At 36.7% G+C, this 17,335-nt stretch overlaps 1 protein-coding gene across 1 annotated transcript in view; it reads right to left on the bottom strand.

Annotated features, from left to right (window-relative positions):
• Positions 1-588: 588 nt before the first annotated feature.
• LOC124717098 (NPC intracellular cholesterol transporter 2 homolog a-like) overlaps positions 589-17,335 on the bottom strand; it is a 100,977-nt gene continuing 84,230 nt past the window's right edge. The window contains exon 4 of the mRNA XM_047243804.1: positions 589-836. Coding sequence (XP_047099760.1) covers positions 753-836 — 84 coding nt within the window. The 3' untranslated portion in view covers positions 589-752. The remainder of the gene's footprint in view (positions 837-17,335) is intronic.

A 17,335-nucleotide genomic window follows, 5' to 3' on the forward strand; every position in this document is an offset into this window, starting at 1 on the left:
AGTGTATATCTGTGATGCCCCATTAGTGCAAGCATAAATATAAATTATTGTTTTGTGAGCGATATTAAATTGATTTTCAACTGTTAAGATATTACTAATATGAATGCCTTGTAGTGTGTGTATAAATATTATTTCCAAGGTCATGCTTTATATTGAACCTTGTTTATTTTCATGTGTTACAATGTAACATTAGTTTATGAGTACTACTATGACTGTCATACTGCACCCTACTGTTTCCATAACTGCAAATTTTATGTAAAAATACTTACTCATTCAATATCTGAGCAGTTCTGATGGTTTTGGGCTTAGTGGAATGCATAATAAAATCAAATAACAAAGGAAGCAATGATGCATGATAATTATGTATAACTGCCTGTTGTCAATTCATGAGGATTCAGTTGTTTTAAATCAAACTATATACTAAATTTCAAAGATTTACTTCAGTTCTTCTTGTAATGGCTCATTTGAGACAAAGAATTTCAGCAGACATTAAAAAAGTCATTATATGTTTGAAATTTAGAAACTTCATAAAAGTAAAGTAAATTGTAAACATAACTTTATAAAATTTAATACTGCAAAAATGGTTTATGCATTGTTTTGGCCTTGAAAACTGTTTTTGATTTATTATTCATGGGAAACTGAAACATGTCATTTGAAGAAATTCTTGTCAGACAGAGAGTACTAGTGCTTTTGGTAAAAGGTTCATTACTATCTGGTTTTGGACTATGCTTTGATGTGTGTTTTGAGTTTTTTCAGCGAATTTCACATGGAATTTTTACACAACAAATAACCTTCCCTTTACCATCCAGCAGTTTCCACAGCACAACAACAGGTATCTGCAATGAAAAATGTGAAAAAATTATAGATTAGATATCAGTGCTGTTGAACTATTATGACAAAGGGTTAGAGACAGTATTTCATGCAACTGGAATTACTTTTTTCGGTATTGTTAGTAGAATTTGCTGTGTAATTGTTCTACTTAGCTAGTTACATGTACAAACATATGTTAGATATTTTTGTTCTCGAAACTCATGCTTGTTATGTGGGAATATAAGTAACAATGGTTATATGAAATAGTTCTCACAACAGATACCTTTGATAGATATAATCATATTCAGTGATTAACATTGCAACAAGTGGGACTTACATAAGCTAAGAAAGCTTGTTCTAAAAAAAAAAGGGACAGACATAACAATGAAATAAATCATTTTCCAAAATATGTTAGTGAAACGCAAATTATTATTTTTGGAAAGCAAATTTTAGACACCTTTGCTAGCATGTATGGGAACAATAGAGTTGTCCATTTTTTGCAAAATTAAAATCAGGAATTGTTATGGAACAAACATCCTTGTTACAAACTATAAACTTCTATTTTTGGGGAAAATATTGGTTTTGGACATTTTTGGGTTATTGTAATAATTTGCAATGATTTAGAGTGACAAATTGTCATGTTTGTTCAATAATTTAAGGAATTAATAAATTATAAGTGGAAGGATCTTTTATTGATACAATATTAGTCGAGATATGAATTGCAAAAATGAAAATTCGTAACTTTTAAAACTGATTACTAAACATTGATCCAATGAAAAATATTTCTTCTTGTAAGTGTGACGTTATGTAAAGTGCATGTAAATGTTGCATAACATGTTAATGTATCTGTTAGTTCCTTTAACTGCTGGCTATCATGTTGCACAAGTGTTTGAAATAGTAATCAATTTCAAGTCAGTCCCAGAAGAACTTTGAGTTATGAATTCTGCAGTGGTAGTTGAGTTGAGAACAGTGCACATATTAAAAAGGAATAAAATATAGTTTATTACTATCTGCAAGGGAAAACCTTGTCCTAAAATGAGTATTTGCAGCAACCCAGAAACCTGTATAAAATGGAATGTGTGTAGAGATCTGAGTCAGAGTGTGAAGTATGGAATGTCAAAAGTTTGAACATGGCAGGGAAAGTAGAAAATCTGAAAAAGAAAATGCTAAGGCTCAGTCTATGTATAGTGGGGACCAGTGAAGTGAAATGGAAAGAAGACAAGGATTTTTGGTCATATGAGTGTAGGGTAATATCAATAGCAGCAGAAGATGACATAATGGAAGTAGGACTTGTTATGGATAGGAAAGTATGGCAGAGAGTGAGTTACTGTGATTGATTCAGTGATAGGGTTGTTCTCATTAGAATCAACAACAAACCAATGCTGAAAACAATAGTTCAGGTATACATATCGAAACTGCAAACAGAAGATGAAGAGATGGAGAAAGTATATGAGGATATTGAAAGGGTAATTCAGTGCATAAAGGGAGATGAAAATCTGACAGTCATGGAAGATTGGAAAGCAGTTGTAGGGAAAGGAGCAGAGAAGGGGTTACAGGAGAATATGGGCTTGGTAATAGGAATGTGAGAGGAGAAAAACTTATTGAGTTCTGAAATAAATTTCAGATATTAATAGGTAATACTCTATTCTTGAATTACAAGAGGATAAAATATACTAGGAAAAAGGCTGGCAGGTACAGGAAGCTTCCATTTAGGTCAGGTAGAGATTCCAAAATCAAGTATTGTATTGTTAAGACATGCCCAGGAACATATATAGGCTCAGCTCATGATTTAGTATTGATGAAAGCAGGCTGAAGCTTAAGAGATGAGTCAGAAAGAATCAATGTGCAAAGAAGTGGGATATGGAAGTACTAAGGGGTGAAGAGGTACACTTCAAGTTATCTGAGGCTACAGATACTGTGATAATGAATAGCTCAGTATGCAGTTCAGTTGAAGAGGAATGGGCATCTCTAGAAAGGGCAATCACAGAAGTTGGAAACAAAAATGTAAGTACAAGGAAGGTAAGGGCGAAAAAACTTTGCCTAACAGAAGAAATACTTCAGTTGGTTATCGAAAGATGGAAGTATGAAAATGTTCAGGGAAATTCAGGAATATAGAACTACAGGTCACTTAGGAATCAAATAAATAGGAAGTACAGGGAAGCTAAGGTAAATGGCCACATGAAAAATGTGACGAAATCAGAAAAGAAATGATTGTCCAAAGAACTAACTCAGCATATATAAAAGTCAAAATGGTCTTCTGTGAGATTAAAAACAAGGGTGATAACATTAAGAGTGCACTAGGAGTTCCACTGTTAAATGCAGAGGAGAGAGTGGATAGGGGGAAAAAGCGCATTGAAAACCTCAGTGAGGGGGAGGGCTTGTTTGATGATGTGATGGAAGAAGAATCAAGAGTCAATACAGAAGAGATAGGGGATCCAGTAGTAGCATCAGAATTTTAAAGACCTTTGGAAGGCTTAAGACCAAATAAGAAAGAAGGGACAGATGATATTCTATTAGAATTTCTAAAATCATTGGGGGAAGTGTCAAAAAACCACTATTCACATTGGTGTGTAGAACATACAGGACTGAAACTATGAGGTGCGGCTAGAAAAAAAACCGGACTGATGCTGGAAAAAACATTTATTTACAATTATTTACAATTTCATGTTATCTCCTTCAATGTACTCTCCTCCTTGGTCTCTACACCGCTCCATACGAATTTTCCACTGTTCATAGCAATGCTGCCAATGCTGCAGATCATTTTCGGTAAGTCCATACATTACTTCCGTCGCTTTTTCTTTTACTGCTTCAACAGTCTCAAATCTAGTTCCTTTCAAAGCTGACTTGACTTTAGGGAAAAGAAAAAAGTCACAGGGGGGCAAATCAGGTGAGTAGGTTGGATGATCTAAGATGGGAATGTTGTGTTTTGCCAAAAACGTCTTCACTGACAACGCACTGTGAGCTGGGGCATTGTCTTGGTGAAGGATCCATGACTTTTTTCTCCACAAATCATTCCGTTTTCTCCATACTCGCTCACGTAGGGTAGCCAGGACGCTAATGTAGTAATGCTGATTCACTGTTTGTGAACAAGTTTACCGATTTTTTCAATGTTTGCATCAGTTTTTGCTGACAATGGTCTGCCAGTACGAGTGTCATCACCGGTGTCTTTGCGGCCATCTTTAAATCGTTTAACCCACTCAAACACTTGTGTTCGCGATAAACAATCATCGCCGTACACTTGTTGTAACATTACAAACGTTTCACTTGCAGATTTTCCTAGTTTGAAACAAAATTTGATGTTAACACGCTGTTCTTTCTGTACACTCAACATTTTCCGACGCACAGACAAAACGTCAATTACTTAAAACAGACGCCACGGGCAGACTGAGTGCAGGAGACAGATGAAACTCGAGCAGTAGGCGGGGCGAGAGTCACGTGACAGGCCACGCGACTTTCAGCCTTATTGCATTCATTTTATTGTTTCACCAGTACTAGTCCGGTTTTTTTCTAGCCACACCTCGTATACCATCAGACTTGGGAATTCAAGTTACTGAGAAAAATAATATACAGAAGATTGGAAAAGAGAATTGAGGATCCATTAAACGACAATCAATTTGGTTTTTATGAAAGGTAGTGGCACCCAAGAGGCAGTTCTGATGCTTGATAATGGATCAAGACTAAAGTTAAATCAAGACACATTCATAGGATTTGTTGACCTGAGAAAAGTGTTCAACAATGCCAAATGGTGCAAGATGTTCAAAATTCTGAAAAAAATAGGAGTAAAATAGGGAAAGATGGATACAACAATTTAGAGGGAAAAATAAGATTGGAAGACCAAGAACAAAGTAATCTTTTGCCCCTACTGTTCAATCTATACACTGAAGAGGTAGTAAACAAAATAAAAGGGAGGGTCATGTGGATGAACTTAAGACATAATTCTATAGAAAGAACACAACACTTTTAGGAATAGTGTTCTTCTTCCTTTAATATCTAAAAGTTGACTCACAGCAACAACAAAAACTTCAAAGAGTAAAAACATGGAAAACAAAAGAAACTCTTAGGAACAAAAGAAATTCACAACACAGAACCAAGCACCACCATAGGAGAGGAGATGAAAGACAGTTCTGATTTATTTACTTTAACAGGTGAGGAATGGAATTAAAAGTCAGAGCGAAAGCGTATCAGTGATAAGATTCATTAATGTCACTGCTCTCCTCAGTGAAAGTGAAGAAGAATTACATGGTATGTTGAATGGAATGAACTGTCTAATGATTACAGAAAATGGACTGGGAGTAAACTGAGGAAATATGAAACTAACAATAAGTAGCAGAAATGAGTACAGTGAGAAACCTTACATCAGAGTAGGGGATCATGAAGCAGATGAAGTCAAGGAATATTGTCATGGAAATGACAGAATCCAGTTAATTTTTGCCCACTGCATATGATCCTGTTCATTGCACATGAAAAGGGTTGTGGATGCCAAGTTACACTTGGGGCCTGAAGAAAACACCACTTGATGTCCAAAGTGGTAGCATGTGTTAAAAAGAATAAACAACATGGATTCAAATACAGCTGCTGATTTTGTTATCATTATTCAAGTAAGTCAAGTATTGTGATACCTAAGTAACAAAATAACCCATGATGGATAGACCAAGGAGGACACCAAAACCAACCTACACTGGCAAAAAGGCCATTCGTGGCCAAGAAAAGTCTACTGGTATCAAACACATGCCTTAATTCGAGGAAGAAATTTCTGAGAATATATGTTTGGATCACAGCATTGTATGGTAGTGAAACATGGGCTGTAGAGAAATGAGAACAGAAGAGAATTGAAGCATCTGATATGCAGTGCTTACAGAAGAATGTTGAAAATTAGATGGACTGATAAGGTAAGAAATGAGGTAGAAATGAGGTGGTTTTCTGGAAGCTTGGCAAGGAAAAGAATATATGGAAAACACTGACAAGAAGAAATAATAGGATGATAGACATCTGTTAAGACATCAGGGTCTCTATCTACAAAAATTTAAGATTAGTAATTTTATTTTAATTGTGTAACTTCCATAAACTTCAATAACATGCAATGTGTGTAAACCCGCATCCTAAGGAAAACACTCTATTTAGGCTTGTGAAATTGTATGAGGGTATTCAATTAAGAATGATCATAAATAATATTCTGTTAGCTTAATGTGTAACAAACACACAGTACTAGTTTCATCATTGGCATTCTTGGTACCTTCCTCTGAGAAGCACACTAGCTGAGACTTTCCATATTGTCTACTGCAACAGGGGAGGTGATCACATGATGAACACTGTACAGCTTTGAAATTCTCCTTTCACCTCAATGGATCTTCAACTTAGGCCAATGCAAAGTTGCAGGACACCTATGGATAGTCTGTCATTACATACTGCACAGCTTGAAAATGGTTTGAATTCTTTAAAGGGAGGAGGCAATCAGTTTCAAATGAAGAGGTCTTGGTGTTCCAGTTAATGCTCTTGTGGAATGAAACATCAACACAGCTGCTGTCATTCTGAGACAGGATTAATGAATGTCCTTCTGAATACTTTCTGAAATACTGAAAATTTCACTGGGTGTCACCCATGTGTCGGTGACCGAAAATGTACACATGAGACATGTTTCTGTGTGGAGGGTGCCAAGACCACTGATTCACAAATAAAAAGACATTCACATGCAGGTCTGCATAAAGTTGAAGCTGATGTTAAAAGAGGATCCAAAGTTTCTTTCAAAGGTAATCGCTGCTGATGAAACGGGCCTGCATCATATTGATCCTAGTGCAAATAGTAAAGCTCAGTGTGAGTGTCTCTTTCGTCACCAACTCCCAAAAAACGAAAAGTGATTGCCCTGCTGGGAAAGTTCTAGTCCCCTCACTTTTTGTTATTATTATTATTATTATTATTATTATTATTATTATTATTAGCAGTAGCAGTAATAGCTTATTCAGTTGGTGACACTTTACACTGCAGGGATTTTGCCAGAAATTATGTAGTATATAAAAAAATTAAAATACACACAAACAAATATAAGGATGTACAGTATCCTACAAATACAAGGGTGCCAATACACCTACACAATCTTACATTAAAACTGTACACACAATTTTGATGAATTATATAAAAGATATTTTTTCATTGATCACTTTGTTAAGATTTAAATAAAAACACATAATAGTTGTGATACTTCAGTTTAAAGTACTACTATGGATCATAGCAAACATTTGACTAAAAATGCTATTGATATTGAGTATGGCATATAGTATCAACACAGTACATGAATATAATTACTTGCTACTAGTTTGTTGAAGGTATTTGTTTGCACTGTAATAGTAGTTGGTCATTAAAAACTTGAACATTTGTCCCTCAAATGTAGTAAATTTTTTCATTTATTTTTTATGCACTGGAAGATTTTTATTCAATTTTGTACTTTGAACGTTTGTTTGTTTATGTGCAATACCTTGTTTACTCTTTTTACACGAATATCATTGCCCGTTCTTGTATTATATGAATCAAGATCTGAATTGTTTTGAAATTTTCAGTGCACCTTTTTATGTTAGTTACCTTTTTTTATCTGTGGAGGCACGAAAAATGTAGAATATTTAGCTGCTGAAATAGCTGCTTGGAGGGTGTTAGCCTTGGACTGGTGGAATTTATTCTAACAGCTCGTATTTGTTTTGTGAAGGTGATTTTTAGATTTGTCATATTATGACCCCAGAAAGTGAAAGGAGCATATTCAATGCAAAAGCTAGCTGGAATCCACTTAAGGCCTGGTGCCTTGTTCACTTTAACCAGCCTTAATTGTTTTTCAGTGGCCAGGATACCAATATTAATATGTCTCATTCATTCATAAATAAATTTTTAAATAAGAAAATTAATATTTTTGCACTCTGTCTGCTTTTTTCAGTTATAAGATGTACATTCAGTAGGCTCTACGAACTTCAGTAAAATGTTTGTAGATGTGGGTAAAAATCCTAAAAAACAAAGAAACCTGATACATTCTGATGAAGGTGACAAACGAAAAATAAAAAGCATTGATACCAGGGACAGGACAAATATGAAATCATAGTGAAACAAAAAAAAAAATTCTCTGTTTATGCACTAGAATATCAATGGTTTATCAGCAGAGCTACCAAAACTTGAATACTCTAAAATTAATTGTTGAATAATCAGCTTCTCTTGCCATTTCTTCACACTGTTCTCGCATGATATTTCAGTGGTGTGACTTGCTGTTGAAATATCATGTGAAAAAGATCCACTTACTCAGCATGTCAACATATTGCTGGGAAAGCCTGAGGAATTATGCTACAATTGGTGAACTTAAAATTGTGCTTTCAGAATATGTAAATATTAAAATAATCTGTCAAAATGAAACCAATTACCAGAAGATTGTATACAAGTTTTAAATAGTATTACTATTTCTAAGGTAGCTAGCAGTTTTTGTGGGAGGAACAAATCTTGTAGTGGCTCCTGCATTCTTATTGGAACTTAAGTAAGTTATAAAGGAAGAGAAAATTGTAGTCATTTAATTGAAGAACATGTGTTTGAGAGTTGCTCTATAGAGTTAAGTGATCTGAATACAGTGATTCTAGCAATTTGTAGAATTCCTGGATGTGCTATAATGAAAGGGTTCTAGGCTAAATTCCAATGTCTTCTTAAAAAACTTCACAAAGACAGAAAGAAAAAAAGTTGTGATTTCAACAGACTTCAACATAAATATGTTATTTTAAAGCAGTGATTCCACAAAGTTTTTCAACTAAAATCAGAAATTTGGTTTAAAGTTAAACTTTTATGAAAGCACTAGACCAAACAGCAGATCAGTAACCTACGTTGATAAAATTGCTACCAACTACTGGTTAAAAAATGCAAATAAATACTGCTTGAACCAAGATGTAATATATATTTGTGTAGCATTATCTCAGAAATGTATATAAAATAATGTTTCTCTTAAAAATATTTCTTATTGTAAGTGTGTTGGTTTTAAATATGACCAGAACACATTAGAATTTTCTGATAAATTTTCCACCAGGATTTGACTGTGAAAGTTTTTATGGGCTTCACATATGACCATTCTTAAACATGCGGGAGGTGCTATTAACTTTTCTCTGTAAATATCCCTGCATCTCTTTTGTAGCAAGAGTGTAATAATATCCATTTCTGTACCATTGTACAGATGGTACAATGAAACCATTTTGGGTCTTTGCTGTCTTTTATTACTTCATCTGGAACATACTTATCAAGACTTTAACCACTACTGTAACTTTACTAACTGGAGTAAAATACTATCAACTGTCTGTGTACTGGGAAAGGTAAAGGCTGTTGAAAAGGAGTTCAATGGAATATATGTTTCAAAATCCACATCTTCTGATAAATTATAGCAGTAGCTAATAAGCTGCTCTTTTAGTTGGTTTAGATTATCTAGGTTTTTCCAATTTCCTGACTGATTCCTGCTGGCAAGCTGATAAAAGACTTCTGTGGCAGATTACATAATTCAGTTCTGAACCTTAGAGTAGGACCCTGGACATTCTTTCTACTCCTAGTACTGTGGGATGCGTGTGGCTGAGTTCATATAAAATTTGCTCTTATTGTTAGCCAAAATACCATTAAAGAATACATGTATTAGATGATAAGGGTAAGAGTACTTAGGCCGCAATTTGCATGAAAGTGCTATGAGATGATGTGGCCATCTGAATGTACTTTTAATAACTTTACTTATGTCTTGACCAAATTTTTATTTCTCATCAACCTTATGCACTTTGAATTTCCATTATTTTCAAAGGCATTGCTATGTCATTCATATAAAAACATTACATTTTATCATGTCAACATTCTTGAGCACTTGTCCTGACATAGCAAAGTCTTTGAAAATGACAAAGTCGAAATACGTAAGGTTGATGAAAAAAGGTATGGTCAAGACATAAGTAAAGTTATTAAAAGTGAATACTTAGGCTCCTGGAGATACGTCTGCAAGATGTAAGGTTGTCAACTCTAAATAAATTCTCTAGTGCACAATGACAATCATAAAGGTGCCGTGCCACCAGGACTGGAGATAGTGCTCCACAAGATTTCCACCTATTGTCAGAACTGGTCAATGTTGTTGGGAAATAGGTGTCAAAAGCAGAACAAGGTCAGAGATATTTTGAATCTGTAGTGAAGACAAGAGTAGAGACAGATAAGAGGGAGCCATCAGAGAGAGCAGGTCAGAGATGTGTCTGACATTCTAGTCTCTCTGACATCTCCCTATATCTCAATTTACCCCAGTAAATGTCATGTGACTAGGGCCTCCTGTCGGGTAGACCATTCATCGGGTGCAAGTCTTTCGATTTGACGCCACTTCGGCGACATGCACATTGATGGGGATGAAATGATGATGATTAGGACAACACAACACCCAGTCCCTGGGTGGAGAAAATCTCCGACCCAGCTGGGAATTGATCCCAGGCCCTTAGGACTGACATTCTGTCGCACTGACCACTCAGCTACCGGGAGCAGGCAGTTTAGCCCTGTGCTCTCTACAGCCGGGTCCCACTCATCCCTGAGATCTGAGTTATCTACAATTTCTTCCCCAACATATCCCCTGCCCCCACTGCTCCCAAAGAAGGAGGGTAGGATAGGTTGTGTACTTCTACTTTTATATGTGTCTGTCAGCTGTACTTAATATTTCCACTCTTGAAGGTAACTACTGATCATCAATAGTTCTGTTTCATATTTTAATAAATTTTTTGTTTAAATTTTCATTATGATATAATTATTCAAATATTTAAGTCTAACTCTGAAAATTTCAGTTGACTACATGTAGCTGCGTTTATTCTAAAACTGCATGGAAAGTAGCAATTTACTGTAAATGGCCTCAATATTTACAGATGTAAGTCAAGCAAACTACAGGCCAATTTCACTAATTCCAGTACTAGCCAAAGTCCTTGAAGGCATAATGTTGCAGCAGTTGTATGAGTACCTAGACCTAAATGATATGTTAGGTACATCACATTTTGATTACAGAAAAGAAAAGTCATCTATAGATTTCATAGAACTCTTAGTGAAAGACATTTTAGCAGCATTCAAGGGCAAGCTCACATACACATAACCTAACACCTAATGTGATTTGAGCGAGGCCTTTGACTGTATTGACTACTCTGTTTTGCTCCCTAAATTTGAGTACTATGGAACATGTGACAAAAGTTTAAAACTTGTCAAATCATACCTTAATAATAGGAAGCAAGAGGTGAGTTCAGGAAGTCATCTGTCAAATACAGTTGAGGTTCGACACAGACTACCAAAGGGAACTAAATTAGGACCACTTCTATTCCTTGTACATACAAACCACTTAGCAGGAAACAGACCTAAAGACGTATAAGCATGCAGATTATACAGCATTTCTGTCTGTAAAATATATCTTTGATAACCCTGTTAGTATTATGAATTTGGCAAAAGAAAATGCAAATGGTCTACAATTAAATGAGAAAAAGACACAGAATATGTGGTTCAGTCTGTCAAATACTGTAAAAATAGAAAAACAAAAAACAACATTTTAAGGTATTATACTTTGCAATAAGCTAACATGGAACTCTCATGTTGAACGCATAGTTGTAAGGCTATCAAGAGTTATATATCTGACTGATATACTGTGTGAGATTTGACTATTTGTAAGAACAGTGTGTTTTACTTTCTTGCAAGACTTTTTTAATGCTTTTTTTAATACTCTGGGGAATCGGGAAAAAACAAGTAAAATTCTGGTGATTCAGAAGAAAGCAATCAGAGAAGTGGGTAAGGCATATAATAGGACAGATTGTAAGCCATTATTCATTAAATACAGAATATTAACAGTTATTAATCTGTATATTCTTGATAGTGTTAACAGTATACTTGCTGAACTATCAAATTTATGTGTAAGAAATCAAACTTCATTAATCTTGCCAAAAAAATAAAAAAAAATAAAAATAAATAAATAAATAAATAGGCTCTGAGCACTATGGGACTTAACAGCTGAGGTCATCAGTCCCTTAGAACTTAGAACTACTTAGACCTAACTAACGTAAGGACATCACACACATCCATGCCCGAGGCAGGATTCGAACCTGCTACTGTAGCGGTCGTGCAGTTCCAGACTGTAGCACCTAGAGCCGCTCGGCCACCCTGGCCAGTACTCTTGCCACAAAACAGATTAGCAAAACCTAACAACAGTTGTAAGTATATAGCAGTTAAAATATATAACAAAATATCTAAACATGCCTCCAGCATGCCAATCAAAGTATTTAAGGAAAAGTTACACAACTTATTGTGTATTAACACATTCAATTCATTAGAAGAATTTTTAGATATGTCCAATATCAACTTAAATGTGTAAAGATGAATTTTATAAAATTAATGGGTTAAGTGAACTGATGAAGTTTATTGCATGTCATAATGCTGAATGACTAACAAAGAATGTGAATCTATATTCATTGCCTTACAAAAAAAGTGAAAAACCCAGGTGAAACAATAGAACATTTCATGGTTTGAGAGGGTACGTGACATTACTTAAGTGATTAGAAACCCAAATTTACACAGAACTTGGCATATGAGCCCACTTATCAGTATGACATTGCACCCCTGGATGCATGCACTGATTTGATTGGGAAGGATGTAACAGCATCTCTGGGTTGGAAGCACACACTGTTTCAGTTGGGAACAGTGCCACAAAGTCGTTGTATCCTCTCCTGAGGCAATCTAACTCACAACTGTTGTAATTCTTCCTTGACATCCTAAATACTGGCAATGGATGGAGTTGACATCTGAGATGATCCCTCACCTGTTCCGTCAGGGGCAGACCTGGGGATTGTGATGATGATTTTTGATTTGTGGGGTGCTCAACTGCTCGGTTATCAGAGTCCGTACTAATTACCATCCTCTGCTCAGCCCGATCACGCCTCTTTCACAAATGATGACGAAACGCTGAGGGCACCACAAACACCCAGTCATCTCGAGGCAGATGAACGTCCCTGAGCCCACCGTAATCAAACCCAGGACCTTGTGCTCAGGAAGCGAGAGACCTGGGAATCTTGCTGCGGATGGGAATACCTCAATGTCATGCAGACATTTCACACAGACATGTGCCATCTGTGGACAAGCATTGTCCTGTTTCAAAAGGCACCAAGATACTGTCACATGAGAAGTAACACACGAAGGCACAAGATGTCTACACAATGGTGTACGTATGAATCTTTATAGGGAGTGTGATGGTTTGCCCTCTTTATTTCTTCATTTTTTTGTCCTCAGTGTCGATGTAACGCATTGCGATTCTCGCTCAAAAATGGGGTATGGAAATACAATACTGACTGCTTTAAATAAGATGAAGATGAAATGGGAGATAAGATACTGAATGAAGAGTTTGACAGAGCACTGAAAGACCTGAGTCGAAACAAGGCTCTGGGAGTAGACAACATTCCATTAGAACTACTGATGGCATTGGGAGACCCAGTCATGGCAAAACTCTACCATCTGGTGAGCAAGATGTATGAGACAGGCGAAATACCCACAGACTTCAAGATGAATATAATAATTCCAATCCCAAAGAAAGCAGGTGTTGACAGATGTGAAAATTATCAAACTATCAGTTTAATAAGTCACAGCTGCAAAATACTAACACGAATTCTTTACAGACGAATGGAAAAACTAGTAGAAGCCAACCTCGGGGAAGATCAGTTTGGATTCCGTAGAAACACTGGGAACACGTGAGGCAATACTGACCTTACGACTTATCTTAGAAGAAAGATTAAGGAAAGGCAAACCTACGTTTCTAGCATTTGTAGACTTAGAGAAAGCTTTTGACAATGTTGACTGGAATACTCTCTTTCATATTGTGAAGGTGGCAGGGGTAAAATACAGGGAGCAAAAGGCTATTTACAATTTGTACAGAAACCAAATGGCAGTTATAAGAGTCAAGGGGCATAAAAGGGAAGCAGTGGTTGGGAAGGGAGTGAGACAAGGTTGTAGCCTCTCCCTGATGTTATTCAATCTGTATTTTGAGCAAGCAGAAAGGAAACAAAAGAAAAATTCAGAGTAGGTATTGAAATTCATGGAGAAGAAGTAAAAACTTTGAGGTTCGCCGATGACATTGTAATTCTGTCAGAGACAGCAAAGGACTTGGAAGAGCAGTTGAACGGAATGGACAGTGTCTTGAAAGGAGGGTATAAGACGAACATCAACAAAAGCAAAACGAGGATAATGGAATGTAGTCGAATTAAATCGGGTGATGCTGAGGGGATTAGATTAGGAAATGAGACACTTAAAGTAGTAAAGGAGTTTTGCTATTTGGGGAGCAAAATAACTGATGATGGTCGAAGTAGAGAGGATATAAAATGTAGACTGGCAATGGCAAGGAAATCGTTTCTGAAGAAGAGAAATTTGTTAACATCGAGTATAGATTTAAGTGTCAGGAAGGCGTTCCTGAAAGTATTTGTATGGAGTGTAGCCATGTATGGAAGTGAAACATGGACGATAACCAGTTTGGACAAGAAGAGAATAGAAGCTTTCGAAATGTGGCCCTACAGAAGAATGCTGAAGATAAGGTGGGTAGATCATGTAACTAATGAGGAGGTATTGAATAGGACTGGGGAGAAGAGAAGTTTGTGGCACAACTTGACTAGAAGAAGGGATCAGTTGGTAGGACATGTTTTGAGGCATCAAGGGACCACAAATTTAGCATTGGAGGGCAGCGTGGAGGGCAAAAATCGTAGAGGGAGACCAAGAGGTGAATACACTAGGCAGATTCAGAAGGATGTAGGTTGCAGTAGGTACTGGGAGATGAAGAAGCTTGCACAGGATAGAGTAGCATGGAGAGCTGCATCAAACCAGTCTCAGGACTGAAGACCACAACAACAACCGACAGGTGCACAGTTGCATTTCACAGTAGTTTACTTTCACTGTTCACAACCCCCCCCCCCCCCCCCCCCTCCCTCAATAATGCACAGTTATATTTGGCCAGTCCACTGTTGTTTTAACTTTCCATAAGCCTCATTAACAGTTTGCAGGAAAACCTCAACACACTGCTACAGTAGTTTACTGTTGAAAATCTACAAGTAGTGAAAACCTAACCACAAAGTCCACAGTTCTTGAAGAATAGAAAGGTACATATGGAGCAGACACTGCCATTGTTTTAACACATGGCCTAATAGTGTCACACTTATTTCACAGTTAAGTTGAAGGAATAATAGGTACTGAAACAACACATTGTTCGAAGTTAAATGTACAGAAACTACAATTAAAACTTAACTCATTAAATTAACTGAATACATCAAAAAATTGGTCCTTCTTAACAGTTTCTTCTATTACAAAGGTTAGGCTGAATTATTTGTTTAAATCATAAAATCAACATATAACGTATAGTTATGCGAACACTACTTTTGACAAAACTGTTAATTACTTTCAAATTAATTAAGGGCTTGCTTTGCTAACATGTTTCTGAATAGATCCAAATAAATACCGGTACTTAAAGAATGCTAGTGTTTTGTCTACCAAACGTTTATAATTATTATAGAATTTATATTTGTTTATAAGTAAACAATAGAATTTAAGTTACGAAACAATTACTGGTTTCACCCTATAATGAAAGATACTAACTAGGAATAGTCAAAATAAACTGGAAAATCCATTACATACATAAAACTAAGCACAAAATTATATCTGGTGTTATATTCTTTGAAACTGAGGGCCAACCTTTCTCTGTTATGAAAATGCAGATTATACTCATGTATGTTAATGATAATTAGTTAAAAGTGAAAAAATGAATATTAAGAAGGCAGATGGCAAAACAAGAGGGGAAGTAAATATATTCCAGCTTGTTTTGTCAGAGGAGGAGGGAAGCAAGACCTGGGGGTGTGAAGTACTGTTAATATTTTAGAATATGAATGGTGGTTGCCTTGTAAGTGCCATAACAAAGTTCCAGTTCTGACCATGTTAAAAACCTACATAATACCAACTTGAAATCTATTTCTCGGAAGAGAAACACTTATGTATGATATATATATATATATATTTTTTAAAATTTTTCTAAGAACAGGACGGGTGGGGGGATGCCCTTGTGTCTGTGACATACTGGTACTGTTATGCTCTTGCGTACTGTCAGTCACTACCAGCTACTATCTGATGTCATACCCGATTGCTCCTAACAACACTTCTGTGCCTCTACAGTGGGACATCTGTCCAGGTTGCCACCATACTCAATGTTGATCATCTGAGGTGGTGTAGAACTGCTATTCATCACAGAAAAGCAATGTCATGTCATTCAACAGCAATTTGTACTTCCTACTCATGCTACCACTCCATACTCCACCACTTTTGCACTGCAGTTTAACCACAGTTTATGCCTGGGTTGATAATCCCCTAGTCTAGCTGCTGCAGATATTTCAGCAATGGTGCAGAGAGTCCATTACTTATTCTCAGATGGCAGGTGCAGATATGCCCCACAAATCTGGGTATTGCATAATTTGAACAGCCAGCTAAGTGGAGACCCACTTCTTTCCTGTGCTGATAACACAGTCTCCGACAAGTATGTGGCACATCCGTGTCCTTCACAGTGATCACTCAACATCTAGTGGTGTTCTATCCATGTCCTTCACAGTGATAACTCAAGCCTGGGAACAACGCTAAAGATGTGCAACATTAATGCACTCTGGTGATTATTCTACTTGCCAGAAAGCATTACAGCTCTCACCATTTAAATACCAGCTGATGGTCTGTACATGCTCATAGTTACACTGATATCTGACAATGCCTTCTTTCAAGCAGCAGAGTGACATGTTATTGTTAATACAGTGTTCAGGCTGATTTTGTTGAAACATCTGCATCTACTCTACATCTACATCCATACTCCGCAAGCCACCTGACGGTGTGTGGCGGAGGGTACCTTGAGTACCTCCATCGGTTCTCCCTTCTATTCCAGTCTCATATTGTTTGTGGAAAGAAGGATTGTTGGTATGCCTCTGGGTGGGCTCTAATCTCTCTGATTTTATCCTCATGGTCTCTTCGCGAGAAGGTATGTTCTCAAAACTTCAACAAAAGCCCGTACCGAGCTACTGAGCATCTGTCCTGCAGAGTCTTCCACTGGAGTTTATCTATCATCTCCATAATGCTTTCGTGATTACTAAATGATCCTGTAACGAAGCGTGCTGCTCTCCATTGGATCTTCTCTATCTCTTATATCAACCCTATCTGGTATGGATCCCACACTGCTAAGCAGTATTTAAGCAGTGGACGAACAAGCGTACTGTAACCTACTTCCTTTGTTTTTGGATTGCATTTCCTTAGGATTCTTCCAATGAATCTCAGTCTGGCATCTGCTTTACCAACTCACTCCTAATGTGTACTCCCAGATAATTTATGGAATTAACTGCTTCCAGTTGCTGACCTGCTATATTGTAGCTAAATGATAAGGGATCTTTCTTTCTATGTGTTCACAGCACATTACACTTGTCTACATTGAGAGTCAACTTCCATTCCCTGCACCATGCGTCAAGTCTCTGCAGATCCTCCTGTATTT

This window comes from Schistocerca piceifrons, chromosome 9, assembly GCF_021461385.2.
Source record: "Schistocerca piceifrons isolate TAMUIC-IGC-003096 chromosome 9, iqSchPice1.1, whole genome shotgun sequence".
Classification (NCBI taxonomy): Eukaryota; Metazoa; Arthropoda; class Insecta; order Orthoptera; family Acrididae; genus Schistocerca; species Schistocerca piceifrons.